Consider the following 22,863-nt stretch of genomic DNA (forward strand, 5'->3'; position numbering starts at 1 on the left):
AATAATAATAATAATAATAAGGGTAATTATTATTATTATTACCCTTATTATTATTATTATTGTTGTTACAAATTGCATTGTTTGTTTTCTGAGACAAGACAACAGATTGAAAAACAATGCTGTATAACTGAATGCGTGTGAGCGCGCATGTGCATCCGCAACTGGTTCCTGCCCACCTCAAGTCACCATTTGACCAATCTTGCCCGGACACCAAAATGAGTTTGACACCCCTGCTGTAGACAGACGACCCCCCCCTCCCCCTTTTCTTGTACATACTTTTTATTTTATTTTCTAATGTTTTTTTTTTTTTTTTTTTTTTTTTTTGTATATATATTTTTTTGTACATAATGGTATTTCTTTCCCCCTCTGTATTCTTATGTTGATTATTGAACTGTTTGGTTGCTACTATATATGTCTATGAAATTAATTCAAGGACCCCAATGGAAACAAGCCCGCAAGGACTTTTTTGGCCGGACCTTTTAGACAAAAGTATTATAAATGTAACTGTGTTGTTTTACATTCTTTTTGCCTAATAAAAAATTTCAATCAATCAATCACTTTAAATGAAGTCTGCACCAAGTGAAGCTTGAACCGGCTACCTTGATGTTGTGAGACATTCACTTAAGCAGGAAGCCATTGGACCAACAGACCTAATCTAGTGAAAACGGAGGTCAGACAGATGATACCATTTCACGCAAATAGCTGAAAAATCCTGGGTTTAAGTGTTTTTCAAACTGCTCAAAATTGCAGACAATCTAAGGGCGGAGCTTACTGGTAAAAGTGATACATGTGTTCCTCATGAGTCAAGGCACATGTGTAAGCAGGTTTAATGGCTGTCGGCCAAACGAGGCATGACTTTTGCCTGTTTAAAGTTTGCATAAAAAATTGCTATAGCGCCCCCCTTTGACCAATTGGAGTAAGATTGGTTTCAGTGATATTTGGAATGACCCTGTACATTACTGGAAATTTTCAAAGAAATGTGAGTCTGCATGTATGTGTTAGGGGCAGATGAATAATTGTCATAAAACTGCAATATTCATTGGCTCATTAAAGCTTCATTTTTTCACTTAGAAAAAATCCGCTTGCACCGTTTGGTTGGCATAGGTCCAAAGTTCATGTGTAAAAAGTTTTGTGCAGATTGCTCAAAAATCCCAGGAGGAGATAGATTTTAACAGCTTTTCATGTAATTCAAAATGGTGGGAGATCTAAAGGTCAGAGGTCAAAAGTCAAAGTGTGAAAGTTGTTCATCATGAGGAGACGCATAAGTGTATTGAAGTTTTATGGCTGTAGGTCAAACAGGGCATGAGTTGTACCTGTTCAAAGTTGGCATTTTCAATTGAGTGCTATAGCGCCACCTTTTGACGAAAGATTGTGAGAATTATTTCTTGATAGTTTTTCATGACTATCTACCATAAGGTCGAGTTTCATAAAAAGCGAATGCACGGTTCAGCCAGAACTAAGATTAGCCTTGAATTGAGAGGGAGCGAAAAACAATTCGTAATATAGCTGCAAGCAGCGATAATACGGGGCCAGTGAATAGAGAGAGAGAGAGAGAGAGACATGGAAACGGAATAGATTGAAGAGAGAGAGAGTGACATGGAAACAATAGATTGATGAGAGAGAGATGGAAACATAGTGGTTTGATTGGACATCTCAACCTACTGCCATTAACAGGATTCGAACTCTCAACCTTCAGACTAATAGGCTGCAACACTACCTATAGTGCTATAGCTTTGTCCAGGCTGATATTGTCTGTTGAAGATCATAAACTCTTGCCTTCTTTCATGAACCAAGCCCCTGTTTCACTAACACTAAGATCACTCGTTCACAAACCATTTACCAATGAAGAAATTGTAGATCTCCTCAGAACCAAAACTAGTGAAAGTAGCCGATCTACAAGCTCACAAACCATGAAAAGTTGTGAGATTGTAGATCAGCTATTTTCAGAGTGAAGTATGTCATACGTTGAAAAAAACGTACTCTCAAATAAGCATTTCAGGTTATCTTTACCATTTGCACATGTATTCATTGATACAGTCATGTTGTTTGCAATTCAACTTAATTTAAGTCTGCATCAAGTGAGGCTTGAACTGGCGACCTTGAGATTGTGAGGCATTCATTTAAGGGAGACGCCATTGGCCCAACAGACAAGTAACTGTGAAAAACGAGATCAGACAGATGATACAGTTTCACGCAAATAGCTGAAAAATCCTGGGTTTAAGTGTTTTTCAAACTGCTCAAAATTGCGGACAATCTAAGGGCGGAGCTTAATGGTCAAATCGATACGTGTGTTCCTCATGAGTCAAGGCACATGTGTAAGCAAGTTTCACGACTTTCGGCCAAACGAGGCATGACTTATGCCTGTTTAAAGTCTGCATTTAAAAAAAAATTGCTATAGCGCCCCCTTTTGGCCAATTGGAGTAAGATTGGTTTCAGTGATATTTGGAATGACCCTGTACATTTCTGCAAAGTTTCAAAGAAATGTGAGTCTGCATGTATGTTTTAGGCACAGATGAATAATTTTCATAAAACTGTAATAGTTAAAATCTATCTCCTCCTGGGATTTTTGAGCAATCTGCACGAAACGTTTACCACTTGAACTTTGGACCTCTGCCTACAAAAATTTCCAACGGATTTTCCATAAGTGAAAAAATGCAGAAGTTAGGAGCCAATGACTGTTTTTCATATAATTCAAAATGGTGGGAGATCTAAAGGTCAGAGGTCAAAAGTCAGACCACGAAAGTTGTCGGGCATGAAGAGACGCATGTGTGTATCGAAGTTTCATGGTTGTAGGTCAAACAGGGCATGAGTTGTACCTGTTCAAAGTTGGCACTTTCAATTGAGTGCTATAGCGCCACCCTTTGACGAATGAGTGTGAGAATTATTTCTTGGTAGTTTTTCATGAGCATCTACCATATGGCCGAGTTTCGTAAAAAGCGTATGCACGGTTAAGCCAGAACTGGCAAAAACAAGTATTTTTCAAACTGCTCAAAATTGCGGAAAATCTAAGGGCGGAGCTTAATGGTCAAATCGATACGTGTGTTCCTCATGAGTCAAGGCACATGTGTAAGCAAGTTTCACGACTTTCGGCCAAACGAGGCATGACTTATGCCTGTTTAAAGTCTGCCTTTCCAAAAAAATGCTATAGCGCCCCCTTTTGGCCAATTGGAGTAAGATTGGTTTCAGTGATATTTGGAATGACCCTGTACATTTCTGCAAAGTTTCAAAGAAATGTGAGTCTGCATGTATGTTTTAGGCACAGATGAATAATTTTCTTTAAACTGTAATAGTTAAAATCTATCTCCTCCTGGGATTTTTGAGCAATCTGCACGAAACGTTTAGCACTTGAACCTTGGACCACTGCCTACAAAAATTTCCAACGGATTTTCCATAAGTGAAAAAATGCAGAAGTTAGGAGCAAATGACTGTTTTTCATATAATTCAAAATGGTGGGAGATCTAAAGGTCAGAGGTCAAAAGTCAGAGGGTGAAAGTTGTTCAGCATGAGGAGACGCATATGTGTATCCAAGTTTCATGGCTGTAGGTCAAACAGGGCATGAGTTGTACCTGGTCAAAGTTGGCATTTTCAATTGAGTGCTATAGCGCCACCTTTGGACGAAAGATTGTGAGAATTATTTTTTGATCGTTTTTCATGACCATCTACCATATGGCCGAGTTTCGTAAAAAGCGACAGCGCGGTTCAGCCAGAACTGCGAAAAGTGGCAGAAGAAGAAGAAGAAGTGACAGAATACTGCCAATAACAATACGGTTCCAGAGCAGAGCTCTGGCCCCGTAATAACAAATATAGCTGCAAGCAGCGATAATACAGGGCCAGACATGTAAACTGGAGAGAGAGAGAGAGAGAGTAATGGAAACTGGAGAGAGAGAGAGGGAGAGGGACATGGAAACTGGAGAGAGAGAGAGAGAGAGAGAGAGAGAGAGAGAGAGAGAGAGAGAGAGAGAGAGAGAGAGAGAGAGAGAGAGAGAGAGAGAGAGAGTAATGGATACTGGAGAGAGAGAGAGAGAGAGAGAGAGAGAGAGAGAGAGAGAGAGAGAGAGAGAGAGAGAGAGAGAGAGAGACATGGAAACTGGAGAGAGTGTGAGAGAGAGAGAGAGAGAGAGACGGAATAGATTGGAGAGAGAGAGAGAGAGAGAGAGAGAGAGAGAGAGAGAGAGAGAGAGAGAGAGAGCCATGGAAACGTAAATGATTGAAGAGAGACATGGAAACGGAATAGATTGATGAGAGAGAGAGATGGAAACAGAATGGATTGATTGGACATCTCAACCTATTGCCATTAACAGGAATCAAACTCTCAACCTTCAGACTAATAGGCTGCAACACTACCTATAGTGCTATAGGCTGATGTTGTCTGTTGAAGATCATAAACTCTTGCCTTCTGTCATGAACCAAGCCAACACTAAGATCACTCGTTCACAAACCATTTACCAATAGAGAAATTGTATGTCTCCTCGCAACCGAAGACAGTGAAAGCAGCCGATCTACAAGCTCAGAAACACGTTGCTATCTGAAAAGTTTTGAGATTGTAGATCGGCATTGTAGAAGCATTTCAGGTTATCTTTACCATTTGCACATGTATTCATTGATACAGTCATGTTGTTTGCAAATCAACTTAAATGAAGTCTGCATCAAGTGAGGCTTGAACTGGCGACCTTGAGATTGTGAGGCACTTATTTAAGGGAGACGCCATTGGACCAACAGACAAGGAACTGTGAAAAAGGAGATCACACAGATGATACAGTTTCACGCAAATAGCTGAAAAATCCTGGGTTTAAGTGTTTTTCAAACTGCTCAAAATTGCGGCACAAGTGTAGGCAAGTTACACGACTTTCGGCCAAACGAGGCATGACTTATGCCTGTTTAAAGTTTTCATTTTCAAAAAATTGCTATAGCGCCCCCCTTTGGCCAATTGGAGTAAGATTGGTTTCAGTGATATTTGGAATGACCCTCAACCTTTCTGCAAAGTTTCAAAGAAATGTGAATCTGCATGTGTGTGTTAGGGGCAAATGAATAATTTCCATAAAACTGTAATAGTTAAAATCTATCTCCTCCTGGGATTTATGAGCAATCTGCACGAAACGTTTAACACTTGAACTTTGGACCTATGCCGACAACACCTTGGCAGCGGATTTTCCATAAGTGAAAAAATGCAGAAGTTAGGAGCCAATGACTGTTTTTCATATAATTCAAAATGGTGGGAGATCTGAAGGTCAGAGGTCAAAAGTCAGAGGGTGAAAGTTGTTCAGCATGAGGAGACGGATATGTGTATCCAAGTTTCATGGCTGTAGGTCAAATAGGGCATGAGTTGTACCTGGTCAAAGTTGGCATTTTCAACTGCGAAAAGTGGCAGAAGAAGAAGTGACAGAATACTGCCAATAACTTTGTTATTGGCAGTATTCTGTCACTTCTTCTTCTTCTTCTTCTTCTTCTTCTTCTTCTTCTTCTTCTTCTTCTTCTTCTTCTTCTTCTTCTGCCACTTTTCGCAGTTCTGGCTGAACCGTGCAGTCGCTTTTTACGAAACTCGGCCATATGGTAGATGGTCATGAAAAACGATCAAAAAATAATTCTCACAATCTTTCGTCCAAAGGTGGCAAAGCATGCCCTGTTTGACCTACAGCCATGAAACTTGGATACACATTATGCGTCTCCTCATGCTGAACAACTTTCACCCTCTGACTTTTGACCTCTGACCTTTAGATCTCCCACCATTTTGAATTATATGAAAAAAAGTCATTGGCTCCTAACTTCTGCATTTTTTCCCTTATGGAAAATCCGCTCCCAATTTTTTTCGGCAGAGGTCCAAAGTTCAAGTGTTAAACGTTTCGTGCAGATTGCTCCAAAATCCCAGGATTCCATAGATTTTAACTATTGCAGTTTTATGAAAATTATTCATCTGCGCCTAAAACATACATGCAGACTCACATTTCTTTGAAACTTTGCAGAAATGTACAGGGTCATTCCAAATATCACTGAAACCAATCTTACTCCAATTGGCCAAAGGGGGGCGCTATAGCAATTTTTGGAAAATACAGACTTTAAACAGGCATTAGTCATGCCCAGTGTTGGGCAAGTTACTTTTAAAAAGTAACTAGTTATAGTTATTAGTTACTGCTCCAAAAATGTAATTTCGTTACTTTACTAGTTACTAAATTATGAAAGTAACTAGTAACTAGTTACTTTACTTTACTTTTTAAAAAAAATAAGAAAAAAATTATAAAATAAAATAAAAATATATATATTATTTCCAAATGATTTTGATAGGCTATACATAAAAACGTTTATTTGTTTCTTCTTCTTTAGAAATATTTTCTTTCACATCAGGATGTAATGATCATTACACTCAAAGCAATACAATAACCCTTACCCACCTATCTCCCACACTCCCTCCCCAGTCAGTTATCAGTTTGAATGAATTTGATGTCATTTGCATATAGATGTGAGTGGCCTTAATTTAACTGACAAAACCTTTTTTTTATTTTAAAATAAAAAACCTCTCACACTTATGCCAGTGTACTGTATTACACACACACACACACACACACACACACACACACACACACACACACACACACACACACACACACACACACACACACAAAGAGAGAGTTTTAGTGTTGCTCTGTGGCACCATGAGAGAAAAGACCATTGTAGTCATTATGAAACGTAGTGGAACAATTAAACGTCTTTCTGCACTGTAGTGGCCCTGCTGCTTTCACTGCTATTTTGCTGACTAGTTCTCTGAAGGCAACACACTCAACCGTTGCGATGGGAAGCATGTCCTCCTCAACAACATACCTGCCAATCAATCTGTTTAGTTGAGTCTGGGTGACATGCTGTGGCGTTCGTGTTTTGTTCGTTTTTTGGCTCCATCTAGATCACTGCTGGTGGAGTCTTCTTTGGCGACTAGTTTTATAACCCCATGTACTTTAGTTAGGTGCTTCAGGAGATTAGCATTGCTGTTACTCGATGTGGACAATGTTTTCTGTCACTGCAATGTCTTTAGCGCCCTTTATCCCCACATATTCTAAATAATGGTTATATTTCCAAGCTGCAAACTAACGCTGCGCTTTCGCTCAGCTGAGACTGTGTGTGTGTGCGGTTGTTGTGGTGGATGTGTTGCCGTGTGTGTGTGTGTGTGTGTGTGTGTGTGTGTGTGTGTGTGTGTGTATGGCAAGACCCGCCCAACTCTGTCTCTGATTGGCTTAGGCTGACATTTTACCCCCTGTTAACCAATCATCACTCCTCTCTCTCTGGCAACTTTCACTTTCTCAAGTTAGAGTGAGTGGGAGCGCTTGAATTTGCCTGTATCCATCCAAGCCTGCCTGTCCTGTTTAGATGACAGGCAAGCTGCTCCGCGGGGGAGACAATGCAGTTGGATCACTTAATGTAACGCAGTAACGCACCTTTTTAAATCACAGTAACTATAACGCCGTTACTGAATTGGAAAAGGCAACGTGTTACGTTATTAGTTACCGCAAAAAGTAGTTGCGTTACGTAACGCGTTACGTTAGTAACGCGTTAGTCCCAACACTGGTCATGCCTCGTTTGGCCGAAAGTTGTGAAACTTGCTTACACATGTGCCTTGACTCATGAGGAACACACGTATCGATTTGACCATTAAGCTCCGCCCTTAGATTTTCCGCAATTTTGAGCAGTTTGAAAAATACTTGTTTTTGCCAGTTCTGGCTTAACCGTGCTTACGCTTTTTACGAAACTCAGCCATATGGTAGATGCTCATGAAAAACTACCAAGAAATAATTCTCACACTCATTCGTCAAAGGGTGGCGCTATAGCACTCAATTGAAAGTGCCAACTTTGAACAGGTACAACTCATGCCCTGTTTGACCTACAACCATGAAACTTCGATACACACATGCGTCTCTTCATGCCCGACAACTTTCGTGGTCTGACTTTTGACCTCTGACCTTTAGATCGCCCACCATTTTGAATTATATGAAAAACAGTCATTGGCTCCTAACTTCTGCATTTCACTTATGGAAAATCCGCCGCTTTTGTTTTGTCGGCAAAGGTCCTTATTTCATGTGTAAAACGTTTCGTGCAGATTACTCAAAAATCCCAGGAGGAAATAGATTTTAACTATTGCAGTTTTATGAAAATTATTCATCTGCCCCTAACACATACATGCAAGACTCACATTTCTTTGAAACGTTGCAGTGATGTAGAGAGTCATTCCAAATATCACTGAAACCAATCTCACTCCAATTGGCCAAAGGGGGGCGCTATAGCAATTTTTTGAAAATGCAAACTTTAAACAGGCAAAAGTCATGCCTCGTTTGGCCGAAAGTCGTGAAACTTGCTTACACTTGTGCCTTGACTCATGAGGAACACATCTATCGCTTTGACCAGTAAGCTCCGCCCTTCGATTGTCCGCAATTTTGAGCAGTTTGAAAAACACTTAACACTTTTCAGCTATTTGCGTGAAACTGTATCATCTGTGTGATCTCCTTTTTCACAGTTCCTTGTCTGTTGGTCCAATGGCGTCTCCCTTAAATGAATGCCTCACAATCGCAAGGTCGCCAGTTCAAGCCTCACTTGATGCAGACTCAATTTAAGTTGAATTGCAAACAACATGACTGTATCAATGAATACATGTGCAAATGGTAAAGATAACCTGAAATGCTTATTTGAGAGTACGTTTTTTTCAATGTATGACATACTTCATTCTGAAAATAGCTGATCTACAATCTCACAACTTTTCATGGTTTGTGAGCTTGTAGAACGGCTACTTTCACTAGTTTTGGTTCTGAGGAGATGTACAATTTCTTCATTCGCAAATGGTTTGTGAACGAGTGATCTTAGTGTTAGTGAAACAGGGGCTTGGTTCATGAAAGAAGGCACAAGTTTATGATCTCCAACAGACAATATCAGCCTGGACAAAGCTATAGCACTATAGGTAGTGTTGCAGCCTATTAGTCTGAAGGTTGAGAGTTCGAATCCTGTTAATGGCAATAGGTTGAGATGTCCAATCAAACCATTCTGTTTCCATCTCTCTCTCTCATCAATCTATTGTTTCCATGTCTGTCTCTCTATCTCTCTCTCTCTCTCTCTCTCTCTCTCTCTCTCTCTCTCTCTCTCTCTCTCCATTCACTGGCCCCGTATTATCGCTGCTTGCAGCTATATTATTTATATTAATATCAATCAATTACCAATAATACAATCATATCAAGCATATTTTAAAGTATTTGTTGCCCTCCTTTTAACTTATTATGCTGACCCCCTCAAGGACACCAGGGCGTCCGTAGATCAGACTTTGAGAACCACTGGCTTCGAATATGTTAATGTCTACCGTTCCACAGCTGTGGAGTGTGTGTGTGTGTGTGTGTGTGTGTGTGTGTGTGTGTGTGTGTGTGTGTGTGTGTGTGTGTACATGTCTTTAAGTGGCGCGTGTCTTACACTGTCTCCCGTTGGTGCTTAAAAAGTGTAACTGGTTGCATCTTTGTGTTTGCAATCAACTGTTGAGGCCATGCTCATACAGACTTACATACGGACAAACACACTCGGTCACTTATGTTGGAGCGGCCGGCACCGCTCGAAAAGTTTGCAAACCACTGCTCTATTACGCACCAGGTGTGAGAGGAGACAGGTGACCACATGCATTGGCACACGCTTGTCTGGTGAGGAAGTTGTTCCTGTTGGCGTAACAGCCTCCATATATGAACAGTTCACACTTCTCTGAGTAAGTGTTGAAATGCCAGCGAGGACTGGAAGAGTTACATGGTCCCACCTTCTTGGGAACAAGACACCAAGTAGTTTCTGATGGAGATAAACAACATGACAATGACATTTTATGTTGGACAACATGACCATCACTGATGGAAGAAGTACTAACATTTTTTTTACTTAGTATCAATACCATAATGAAGAAATACTCTGTTACACATAAAAGTCCGACCAACAGTGAAATTACTCAATATGCAGAATGTCCCATTTCACAAGCATTCAAAATGTATAAACATCTTTTGAAAATAGCTGATCTACAAGCTCACTGCTTGTAGATCGGCTATTTTCAAATAGCCAAAGTAGTGACGAAGTGGTTAATGATTGTTTTGTAGTAATAATCAAAATCTACAAAGTAACAAGTAACTAAATAAAAGTTTTCAACTAATTGTGGTAAAAGTACAATATTTGCCTCTGAGATGTAGTTGAGTAGATACAGTAAGTAAAAGTATTGAACATTGAAAATACTCCTGTAAAGTGATAATACTCAAAATACCTTGAAGTTGTAGGCCTACTTAAAGGGTTAGTTCAGATTTTTTGAGTATTTTCTGTAGGAAATACTTACCATTAATGTAGTGGTTGCAAAGGTATTAATTGATCGCCCGAGTCCCGTGGTCAGAGTTATGGTCCGTTTGTGTCCGATTCTGGACACAAACTAATGTTTGTGTCCAGAATCACTGCGCCGCGGCAGCCTACTCACGCACAAAATATATGACACAAAAAATAGTACCATGTGACAGAGGGGTCGAAATTGAACGAAACCTGCTCTATATGGTAGAAATAGGTCAACCATACAAATGACGCTAGTTTTTTAAATGTATTTATTTTTAATGAGCGGCCCCCACCAAATCTACTAATCTACCGGAACTACTTTCATATTTATCAGAAACGGACCATAACTCTGACCACGGGACTCGGCAATCAATTAATACCTTTGCAACCACTACATTAATGGTAAGTATTTCCTACAGAAAATACTCAAAAAATCGGAACTAACCCTTTAGGGTTAGGTTTAGTAACCCTAACCCTAAGTACAGTACTTAGTCCATGAGCCAGAGCCCCAAAATTGAGCAATGATTATCGAAAGATTGGGCAAAACCAAACCCATATTAAATTGTTCATAGGGTCAATACGAGTAAATAAATATATGATAACCTTTCCACAGGAGCAGCTTTGTCATGGTTATCACACATTTTGTTATTTTCCCCATACGTACATGACAGGTGAAAAATGACAAAATTTAAAAAAAGAGTTATCATAATGAAACTTCCTGAGTTGATTACTTACATGAAGACAATGATTGATCGTATTACAAGTTTTATGAAATTGTATATTTAAATATGCAATTTAGGCATTAGGAAAATATGCCCACATTTGCATAACTTTCCAGAATCAACATTGGAACATTGGACAAAGCCAGAGTCAACATACCTATTTCATTTTGTTAAGATGTTGGAGTCAAAGGTTTTTAACGAGGGAATATTCAAAATCTGGCTCAATTTTGGGGCTCTGGCTCATGGACTAAATGCCTAAGGTATGGTTTTGCCCACTCTTTCGATAATGAAATCTTGTCTGGCTCATGGACTAACTTGAGTATAGCCTACATTTACTTGGTCACTTTCCACCACTGATGACAATGGCATTTTCTGGTGGACCGGCTTCTACACTCCAATTAACAATCTTGCTTATTTAAAGTCATAATGGTTTAGGTTTATAGGTCATATTTGAATTTGCGCAGCGTTTATTTTTTATCAGACAAGCATTTATATATATATATATATAACGTTTTTTAAACACTTTGACTATGTCCCTATTATAAAAATAATGAAAAAAATGAACAAGTATCTCAGTCATTACTTGCATAGCCTCGGAAACCCATGCCTTTTTTTTGGTTTCAAAAGAAAAAAAGGCTGGGAGAACCTTGCAGGAACGCTGGTCTTAGGAGGGGGGGGGGGGGGCGGGGACATACATTGGTGAAGCAATAGGAAGCGGCGCTGGAATTCAGTGCCTGTGTTTGGATCCGCCCTTCAAGACCATCGATTGGGCTCGTTCTTTCAGTCTATTACTTGCATGACTACTTTTACTTCTACTCGAGTCACTATTAACATGAAAGTAACTTGAATGCAGCTTTTGATACTCAATGCCAACCCAGCAAGCACAATGACGTCATGATGACGTTATGATGACGCCCGGGCATCACCCCGGTGACGTTCAGGACTAGGCCAGATCACAGCCCATATGGGGATGATCTTTACGTCATTTACAGGACGTCATCACCGGGACATCATATGGACATTTGGACAGCAAGTTTGGGTGATGAGAATGTGTTTAGATGACGTCCTGGAAGTGACGTTTTTGTGGTCAGGATTATTTTTGGTTGAAATCAGGTGATATTCTGGGCCAGATCTGACTTGTCTTGGTTTGACTTGATCTAGCCCCAATCGAGACGTCACTGATTGGTCCGGGTCCTGACTGTGCTTGCTGGGAATGCTTGTACATGAGGGGCACCACCTCACACTAAGTTCAAACGTAGCCTAGTTATAGCTTAAACACATTCAATCCGGGATTATTTTGAAAAATCGTGAAAATGTGTGCAAATCTTTGAACATACAGTATATATATTTTTTTGAATATATATTTAAAGATTTGCCGCGCTATGAGCTTGTATATCTGCTATTTTTGAATAGCCAAAGAAATCTAAAAATGACAGAGATGCTTTCCAGGCTAAATGGGTTAAATGGCTTTTTTAAAAAGCCATTTAAGCCATAACTAGGCTAAGTTTGAACTTAGTGTTAGGTGGTGCAACTGGCCCCTGCTGTATAAATCTTCTCTTCCGGGGGTCCTTGGCACAAGACCTTCTCAGATGTGTGGTCTGTGGCCAAATTACATAATCAACTTCACATTGACAAAAGTTTGAGAACCACTGCTCTATACGCACCAGGTACGGTGGGATCGCGAACGCATCTCTTGGCACACTCTTGTCTGGTCAGGAAGATGTTACGGTTGACGTAACAGCCTCCATACAAAAAAAGTTCACACTTCTCGGAGTCAGCGTTGTAATGGAAGCGAGGAATGGAAGAGTTACATGGTCCCACATCCTTGGGATCAAAACAGGGCCCAGGGTCTGATGGAGATAAACAATGACATTTTCTGTTGGACAACATGACAATTACTGGTGTAAGAAGTACTCATATTTTTTTCTTAGTATCAATACTATAATGAAGAAATACCCTGTTATAGGTAAAAGTCTAGTATTCAATATTAAAGCACTAAGTACATAAGTATCACAATCGAAATAAAGTACCAGCCGTAAAAGTACTCTTTATGCAGAATGTCCCATTTCACAAGCGTTTTGAAATGTATAAAAATATAAATATTTTTTATTCAGGGGGGTTGCAATTTGTAAAAATGTATCTATTAATAAATGTTATTTTATTTTATTTTAATATTTTTCCAGTTCCAATTTTGTCTGCTCATGTCTTTGTGTCATCCCTTCCAATTTCACTTATTTAATCTATATCCTGTCTGAGTTCTCTATCCTGATTGGCTAAAATTGGTATCCTGACCAGATAATGCTATGTCTGTTTACTAAAGAGCTGGAGAGACATGGAGACTCCCGTTACTGAACTAACACTCTATAGCAAGGGTTCTCAAACTTTTTTAAACCACGACCCAATGTTATGAGGTACATCTTTTGATGGAGATGTGCGGAGATGTGTGTGTATGCGCAGTCTGGTGACCGTCCTCTTCACGTTGGTCGCGACCACCTCACTTTCCTTTTTTACCGTTTCTTGAAAATATATATATTGTTTTGTTGCGACCCCAACGGAACCTTGACCCATAGTTTAAGAACCGCTGCTCTATAGCAATGAGGACTATCAGAATATAAAGCTATTTAATGCTTATTTAAAAAAAACATATGACTTACCCTACCTTTAACTTTACGAACCTGCATAGACCAGCTTAAAATGGTTGCTGGTTTTAGATGGCAATACAATACTACCCCCCCCCCCCCCCCCAGACACATTCACACATGCACACAGACACACACCTGATCTGGCTCCAGCCAGAGTCATCACAGCACAGAGAAGTAGAACCACACTCAGCATCATGTTGAAGATGGTTGCCTTCAGAGAGAGAGAGAGAGAGAGAGAGAGAGAGAGAGAGAGAGAGAGAGAGAGAGAAAGAAAGAGAGGTTAGAGATATTTCTGAAGAGAAGTCACTATGAGAGGAGAGGAGAGGAGAGGATTATTCTCAAACCTTCAGTAGACTGCTCTGTGTTGTCGTCCTTCCTGTGTTGAAGTATCCCTGTATTAGTATACCCTGCCCTATTGCAAAATAAGTGATCCAACTGTGTTGAAATGTTTGATGATGCAACTTATTATGACTAGTCCTATATTGCGCTGATCAGAGCAATGGGCTGTTCCGCCCCCTCAGCTCACAGAGGTCAAAACAGCTATTCCTGGATTTTGACCTCATCCACCACATCCAGGAACAGCTTTTTCCCCCTCCGTTGTTATTCCGTTGTCAGTTCTGTTGAACTCTAAATCCAAGTGATGATAATCCTCCCCGGGTGCAGTACGTTAGTCCGACAGCGCATTCCTCCGACAGCGCAGCACTCCGACGTTTCAATACTAAACCCGAACCAAACCCTAACCCTAACCCTAACCGCACGCGGATGCCACATAGTCGGAGAAAAGGTCTGTCGGATTATCGCATGCCTCCCATCCTCCCCACCTGCCCCACCGCCGGTGACTAATGAACACCTCACTGTACATACACTGACTTTTGAATGTTTATGTATTAGTACCTATGCTGCTACCAACATCTGTGCTTTCTTTCTTCTTCTTTTTTTTACAATTTTTTTTATCCCACGATGTTGTAACCCTTTTTCACCCGGTGACAATTTTCTTAGTGATCCTGGGTGCTACACTCCCCCCACCAGCCTAGGGAGCCCAGGGCCGAGCTCATGCCTCCTTCAATGCATGAGAGCCAACTGACCTTCTTGTCACCTGACGGAGGGGAGTTTCCCTGGTTGGACGTAGCGCGTGGAAGGAACACATTATTCAAACTAGTTCCCTTCCCCTGCATCAGGCGCCCCGGCTGTCATGGGGGAGGCGGTATAGCGACCAGGATTACTACATGTTTCCGTGAGGGTATTAACTACCCTGGGAGACACGGGGAGAACATGCAAACTCCACACAGAGTAGGCCCTTTCGCCAACCCCATCTAGGGTATGGGCACTGATGATGCGGCGGAGTCATATGTGCTTTCTATTGCTCTTTTTTAATTGGATTGATGCATGCCATCATGATCATTTTGTTGTACACTTGTGTTCAATGACAAAATAAAATCATCCATCCATCCAATGGTCACAGAATTATGGCCATTTGAAACACTGCTGTAACACTGCTGTTGTGCCCCATGTGCAATTTAGATTTTTGGTGTGATTATTCTCATGCCAGACCCCTGTTTGTGCCAGGTGCGCCTATGGACCCTTGGGGTCTGGATGAGTTGTAAAAGCACAGTACAGTAAAAGCAAAAACTATGTGACCCTTTTTTAACTACGTATCCAGAGTGGTAGGCTATCTCTACACTGGCACATACCTGACGAATTATGTAAAGGGCAAGGTCAGAGATAGACACGGGTCCCTCCTTGTCCACCACTAAAGCCAAGAAGAGACAGACATGGACCACCTGTAATCATGCCATGGACCACTAGTGCAAGAGTTCCCAACCTTTTCAGGCCTTGACCCACCCCCAAAATAATCATAGATGAACTAGGGACCCCCCCCCCACCCTGACAAACTTGGAATTGTAGGAGTTGAGGCATTACATTTAGTTTGACTCGGTTCCACAGATGCATATCGTGAAAATAGCCAAAATACTAGCTCACATCGCGTAGATTGGCTATTTCACAATTTCCCTCTACACCACAGGTTTTCAACAGGTGGTCCGTGCCAGCTATGGACGTGCACGGGACTTGAGAGAGACGTAAGCCTGGACCCGCCTCTAGAACCCAAACACCGCCCACGTCGGTTTCCATTGCCTGCATGTGGCGGCTCTCTCATTTCCTCTTAACAGCAGAGCAGACTTTAGTCATCAGTAGCCTAATCCTTAAATAAATACGGCAGGACTGTCTGAACTTGACCAGAATGGTGTAATCAATACTGGCATGTTTATTTTGGAGAAAGGCACCAGCGTTGAGAGGTCACAAAAACAGTTGCATTTATGAACAAAACAGTATGTATGTTATAATTTGGCATTCTCATAAACAAGAAATATTATATATTTTGTATAAAGGTTTCAAACGGGTGCTTGAAGGTCTGATTCATAAGCCATAAGCCATGGTCTGCTGTATGGAGCCCAAGGAGGTCGGACCATGTAAAGCTACCAAGAGTCATTGGCATTTCAACACTGCCTCAAAGAAGGGGGGGGCGGGGGGGGCAACGGGAACAACTTCCCGTCTGAAAACTAATGTGACAGGACCTGCTTGGTGATATAGGTAAGGGACGCCCCCCACTCTCACTCCTACTTCCTCTATCACTCTCTAAATATACCTACCCCCAAATACTTCATATGACTTCATGACTTCTAGACAATACTTTTTGGAATCCAATGGTCTTATAAACAGTTCACCACAAGGCATTTTACCAGTATAATCCATTTTTGCTGAGAAAATGTTGGCATTGTGCATATTTAATGAGGTAATTTGCTTATTTGAACATATTTGTGGAAATAATTACATGATAAATACAATTACAGTTACTGTAGATGTTTCAACAAGTGTAAAATATTTGTGGTACTGAGATGAACAGTTATCCTCTTCCTCACACAACTCAGATAACCAGATAGGGCTGTGGTTCTCATTTTAAGTCTTTGTTTGAATCCACACATTGAAATTAATTTACAGGGAAACAAATATATAACGGGTTTGATAGTTCATGGGCACCTTCACGCAGACAAACAGCCTATAACAGCTGAAACGGAGCAATATTTAGCAAATTGTTTGGCTTTGCTCTTTGTCATGCCATTGATTGACACACATTTCTGAATGTTTGAAAGGGCCCTTAAATGACCTTCCTGTTTACTTTCTTTAACTATAAATAGATGTAAATAATAAGCATATGTTTGAACAGAAGAGCTTAACTCTGTTTTTCTGTACCAATGTGGATCTGAATGAAAAGCTTACAATACAACCACAATTCTCTGTTAGTTTATGCAAGTGGATATGTAAATGAAAAACATATAACAATTGAACATGTAGAGCTTAACTCAGTTTTTCTGTTTTTTTTGGGGCGGTGTAACCGCCCCCTATAAGTGAGGTTTGGACACTGACCAATCCTGCACCGTGATTGGCCAATAGTCTACAACGCAGTCTTCAACGCTAACCCTTCCACAGTCAATGCAAATCTATACTTTTGCAAAGTCAGCCAATCACATTACAGCTAGTGTCATCACCACTAGCTGTAATGTGATTGGCTGACTTTGCAAATTCAGGACTGTGATTGGCTAGCGAAACACATGACACATGTGCAGCCCTATGAATAGCAGTATGGACTTAAAAAACACACTTTTATGTTTTTTTTTTAAGTGAATTACTTCCATCACTGTGATGACCACTGTGACCACACCGCCCACTTCACACTGGGTATGATTTTGGTATTAGCAATGGACCTATAGATGAAAATAATACAAATGTTGAACACAGGAGATTCTCCCACTACTAGAAGTTCTTTCACTATCAATGCATCTACTAAAGGATAATAAACCGTGAAACACAGGGGATTATATCATCCTGTAATCATCAATTGGATCTAAAAAAAAAGAACATAATACAACTGATGAACAACAGAGATTATCAACTAAGTGCATACGACTAAGTATACAAAATGTCCATGATAAATGCACTTGAGTCTTTGATACGTCGGAATTTCTAGTGCCGCCACCAGCACGTTTCCTGACCTGTTTACCCTGATGTATCCATCCTATCTCAACTTTCCTCGTGGTCTTCAACAGCCAGTTTGTTGGATCTCAGATAGCGTCTACACATTGATTGTGTACAATCGCTCTAGTACCCTCATCAGCAGAATTATCATCATTGTTCTGTGTACTTGCTATTCCCATCTTCCATCTGAGCTTTTCAAATAGGGTCGGCCTCTTAGCATTTTCTCCTTTTGCTTCATCCTTTTTCTCTACAGAACCTCCTGACAGCAATCATGTCCCCATAGACAGGAATGTAGTTGGACAAGCTCTCGTCATCAAGTTGTGCTATCTATCTGTAAAAACAAAAACAAAAAAGAACTCAAGACCTATACTATATCAAATGAAATACAATGGTTACCATACTGGTATATTTTCTATATTTATTTCAATTTCATAACTACATGACCATGCTTTAAAACAAAACAATTAAACAAAACAATATAAAAAGAGTTTCATGGTGAGTTTAACTTTACAAATAGAACTTAACGAAGAACATGCTTTCGAGGGTTAGGTCAATCAGTGGGGATAGGTAGCTGGAGAGGAGGGTGACCAGGCAGTTGTGGAGTGAGTCGGAGGCTAGTTGGTGGCATCTGGAAGGAACCGGGGCTGTGCTATGTTGGAGACTAGGAAGTATATGAGGTGGGGTATTGGATGGTTGTTGGTGAGGATCCAACATAGGGCTTCTGAGAGGGAGTCGAACATTTTGGGACTGCTCTTGCAGCCGAATGTTTGCCGGATTGCAAGATAATAGAAGTTGTCCACAGGACTTACAAAAATGTCAAGTTGTTGGGGTGAATGGGGAGGACTTTGAAAGCATTGGTGATATCGGCCTTGGATAACATGGATCCGCGACTTGTGACATGAATGAGATTGATGGTGTGGTTGACTGTGGAGTAATGCATTGAGAAGTCCTGACGAGGCTGTTGATTCTAGGGACAGATGAATTGTGGGGGGAGGAGAGGTCCACGATGAGGGGCTTCTTCCCTGAGTACTGTCTCGTCGCTATGCCTATGGGGCTGATGAGTTTTTTTTAAGGCCCCATCATAGTAGAGCGCTAAGTGCTTATTTTCGTCAGAATCTTTCAGTTGATGATACAAGCGTGAAAATGGTCATGACAAGAAAGTGACCCATCAGAGGCATTTGAAATTTCAAGATGGTGGCCATTTTTCAAGATGGCCAACACCTTAGTGGAGCAGTGAAGTGATATAATGGTTTATTTGGTGATACAAGCATGAAAATTGGCATGATCAGTCTCTGTGGGTCACTTGAAAATAAGCCACCCACAGCTACTTGAAATTTCAAGGTGGCATCCATTTTTCAAGATGGCCGACACCTTAGTGAAGCAGTTAAGTGATATAATGGTTTATTTTGGTGTGTGTGTTATACTGAGTGCTTTGAGCTCTTATCTGAGCAAAATCACCAATTTGTAACTTTAAACAAATATCTGTGTCTTCCTGAGCAGAAAACAGCATTGTGGACATTGTCTGGAGGGAAGGAGGCATTTTAACGTTTAACATGATGGGTCTCCAGAGAGGAAGACATGTCACATTCACAGATAAAAGGAGAATTGAGTCACTTTGATGAAGTCAGAAACCAAACAACAGCACATATGTTAGAGGTGTTTCATCATGTTGCTGTAGAGGACAGACTCCTCACACTTCACGCTCCATTTATGAGCCATTCACACACACTTCATACTGTATGTCACACTCTGACATCAGCCGTTTGTAAACAAAGAACAATTTGCAGGACGGTTAACAGGTTATTAAAAACATGTCACATCTCTGCACATCCTTCCGTGGGTCCTTCCTCCTCTGTATATTATATATATATATATATATAGATAATATAAGATATATTATTAGTATATTTTTCCAGCCTTATACTATAAATGCACTGATGAAAAGTGCATTTTTACTAAGTAGTAGTTAAGTGAAACTTCAATTCAATAGGCATTAACATAGTTACAAAAATATACTTGAACATATTGTAATTTTTTTTAAGTATACTTGTAATAAGCATATTACAGTATATCTTAAAATAAGTGCATATTGAGGATAATTTGCTATGAATATACTGTAAAAGCACTTTAAATATAATAATTTAAAATATATTTAACATTAAATGTACTTACGTTAAACACAAATTAAACATTATATGAATACACTTTTGAAAAGTACATTTTTATTTAATTAAATATATGTTTTTAGTTTAGTACACTTTTAACAAATGTGCTAAATTACAAATTAAATGTTGACATTTATTGTGCTTTGTAGAAATATATTTTGAATGCACTTTTAGTATAGAAAAATATATAATTTTTTAACTTGGGATGTTCAATTGTCAGTGTAGCTTCATGGAGAGAGCACTGTTGGAGTCAGGGAAAATACTTGAGCAAGAGGAAAGGAGGACTATTAGATTTGTAATTTATGTTTTAGTCAATACGACAGGATCATTTTTTTTTTATACAAAATATGTCAAATCACAGACACATCCACACAAATGTCACAAGTCGTGAACTCGAAGCTCGTTGAAAAGGGATACCACACGATCATGTCATTCATGTACATGGTCATTGTGAACACGATAAAAGTTGAACACAACGTTATGCTGGCCTCGAGAGACGAGCCGTCAAACGATGGTGTTTTGGCTGTTTTTAACCTGACAAACCCACATGAATGTGAGTAAATGAGGCGTGCCACGAGTGTGTCATTGAGATGCTTGTTCTCATGGCCTGGAAGGAATAGAGGTCATTGCCATGCAGCTCTGGCAAACGGGGACTGTGGCAAATCCAAAGACAATGCTGCTTCCCTGGGCCTGGACTGGACTGATTTATGTAAATACAACCATTCTCTGAAGATGTCATGTTACTTTCTCTTGGGAAATCTGTTGCCAAAGACAGTACTCTTCTGTAGCTCAGTCCTATCCTTGAGAACAATCTCATCTGTGTTGGAGGCCGGCTGAAACATGCATACTTGGACACTGGACAAAATAATCCTCTTATCCTCCGTAAACAAAGCCACATGTCTGAGCTGATGATACGGCACTACCATGACCAGGTGAAACATCAAGGTCGTCACCTAACGGAAGTAGCTGTCAGAGCGGCAGGTTTGTGGATAATTGGGGGTAAGAGCCCCGTCAGCTCTGTCCTCCACAAATGTGTAAAATGTCGAAGACTTCGTGTCAAATTTGAGGAACAACTTATGGCAGATCTTGCCCCTGAGTGTCTTCGCACATGCCCACCCTTCACTTATGCAGGCCTGGACGTGTTTGGACCCTGGTCAATCATCGCCAGACAAACTAGAGGAGGCAAAGCACAAAGGGGATTGATGTTCAGCTGCATGAGTTCAAGAGCAGTCCACATTGAGGTACTGGAAAGTATGGACACATCAAGCTGCATTGACGCACTCAGGTGTTTTTTCGCCATCCGTGGACCTGCAAAACAGCTCAGATCCGATTGCGGCAGAAACTGTGTGGGCGCCCATAAGGAACTTGGACTGCAAAACGAGCAGCAGAACACCAGTGTGAAAAGCTATCAACAAGGCTGCACCTGGGAGTTCAACCCTCCTCATGCCTCACGTATGGGCGGGTCATGGGAGCACATGATTGGGGTGGCGCAGAGAATCCTTGACTCCATGTTGCTTCACGAGACCGTGCGTCTTACTCATGAAGTCTTGTGTATCCTTATGGCGGAGGTTGCAGCCATAATGAACGGGAGACCTCTCATCCCAGTCTCTACAGATCCTGACTCACCTGCTATGATACTTACCCAGAAAGTTACCCCTCCTCCTGGGGACTTCATGGACAAGGATCTTCTCTGCAAACAGTGGTGCCAAGTACAGGCTCTCGCCAATAAGTGTTGGTGTCGGTGGAGGCATGAGTATGACTCCGGCTTAACAAAGTCGACAAAAGTGGACTGAAGCTCGCAGAAAACTATGTCCAGGCTACATTGTGCTGTTAAGAGACAAGCTTCCCGGAAGGAGTGTCCCATGGCCGTTGTCATTTCTGCCTTTCCCTGGAAGAGATGGGAGGGTCCGCAAAGTGGAGGTCAAAACCACAAACCAGGGCTCTGCAAGCATAGATATAGAAACCTAGATTGGCCTCTGCAGTTCATTGGTGAGACCTGCATCGCGGCCGCCATTTTGGAGAAGGCAAGCTTCCTGGCTACTGGCCAATCACAGCGTGTCTTTTCCGGGACTTGTCAGAATTTAGTTGTATAAAGATAACCTGTTGTATTTTTCCAGTGGATAGACGAGACCCACCCCCACTGCCCAGACACTTTTTGTTTACATCGGCGTGCACGTCGTGGCTTCTGCGGCTCTCCAAAGATTGTCAAAACAAGGTGAAAAACGCTGGCAGAAGCAAAATAATAAATTAAACTAGATAATGTGCTCCTCAGAGCACATGGTCTCCGCCATTTCAGGTACGTTATTGTGGCCTCCTGGTGGCGCTATAATAGGCCAATGTGAAAAGGGTGCCATTTATTCTCAGACCTTTCACGGCAATCAGACACTGCATTCATGATTTGAGGCATTTTGTTCCGAAAATGTGTTTTGCTAAATTAGACCTGCTGGTGGCGCTATAACTGGCCAATGTGAAAAGGGTGGCATTTCTTCCTGCGTGTGAAATTTCACGGAAATCGCAAGCTGCGTTCATGATTTGAGCCATTTTGTTGAAAACGTACCAACTTTGGGGGTGCATTTCTCCTTTCCGACATGTCGCCTTTCCGACGTTGACTAACCCTATACCTAACCCTAACCCTAACCTTAACCGCACGCGGAAGCCACTAGTCGGAGTGGTGAGATGTCGGAATGGAAGGAGCACCCCCAACTTTGGAAGCCAACCTTAACCAATGAGGATGGAATATGGGAAATCGGACAGATCCGTGTTGATCACATGACTATAGAGATACTGTGTACCAATTTGCATGACGTTTGAATAAAATCTGTAGGAGTAATATAAAATAAAAAAAAAGGGTTTTGCACAAATCGGCCTTCTGGTGGCGCTATAACAGGCCCATGTGAAAAAAGAGGTTCTGAATTGGCATCTAGGGAGTGTGTGTGCACAGTTTCACAGCGACAGGGCCAACGGTGCCGGAGATTAGCTGGTAACGGACGGACA

General features: G+C 41.0%; 1 protein-coding gene across 1 annotated transcript; it reads right to left on the reverse strand.

Moving 5' to 3' along the window:
- Nucleotides 1-9,595: 9,595 nt before the first annotated feature.
- On the reverse strand, nucleotides 9,596-13,868 carry LOC311056786 (putative Kunitz-type serine protease inhibitor; the record flags this gene model as incomplete). Its single annotated transcript, XM_084073592.1, has 3 exons — nucleotides 9,596-9,792; nucleotides 12,695-12,880; nucleotides 13,808-13,868. The coding sequence occupies 3 exons, from the start codon at nucleotides 13,866-13,868 to the stop codon at nucleotides 9,596-9,598; spliced, it is 444 nt and encodes a 147-aa protein (XP_083929718.1).
- Nucleotides 13,869-22,863: the final 8,995 nt, after the last annotated feature.

Source organism: Gymnoscopelus microlampas (genome assembly GCF_963454915.1).
Source record: "Gymnoscopelus microlampas genome assembly, chromosome: 12".
Lineage (NCBI taxonomy): Eukaryota > Metazoa > Chordata > Actinopteri > Myctophiformes > Myctophidae > Gymnoscopelus > Gymnoscopelus microlampas.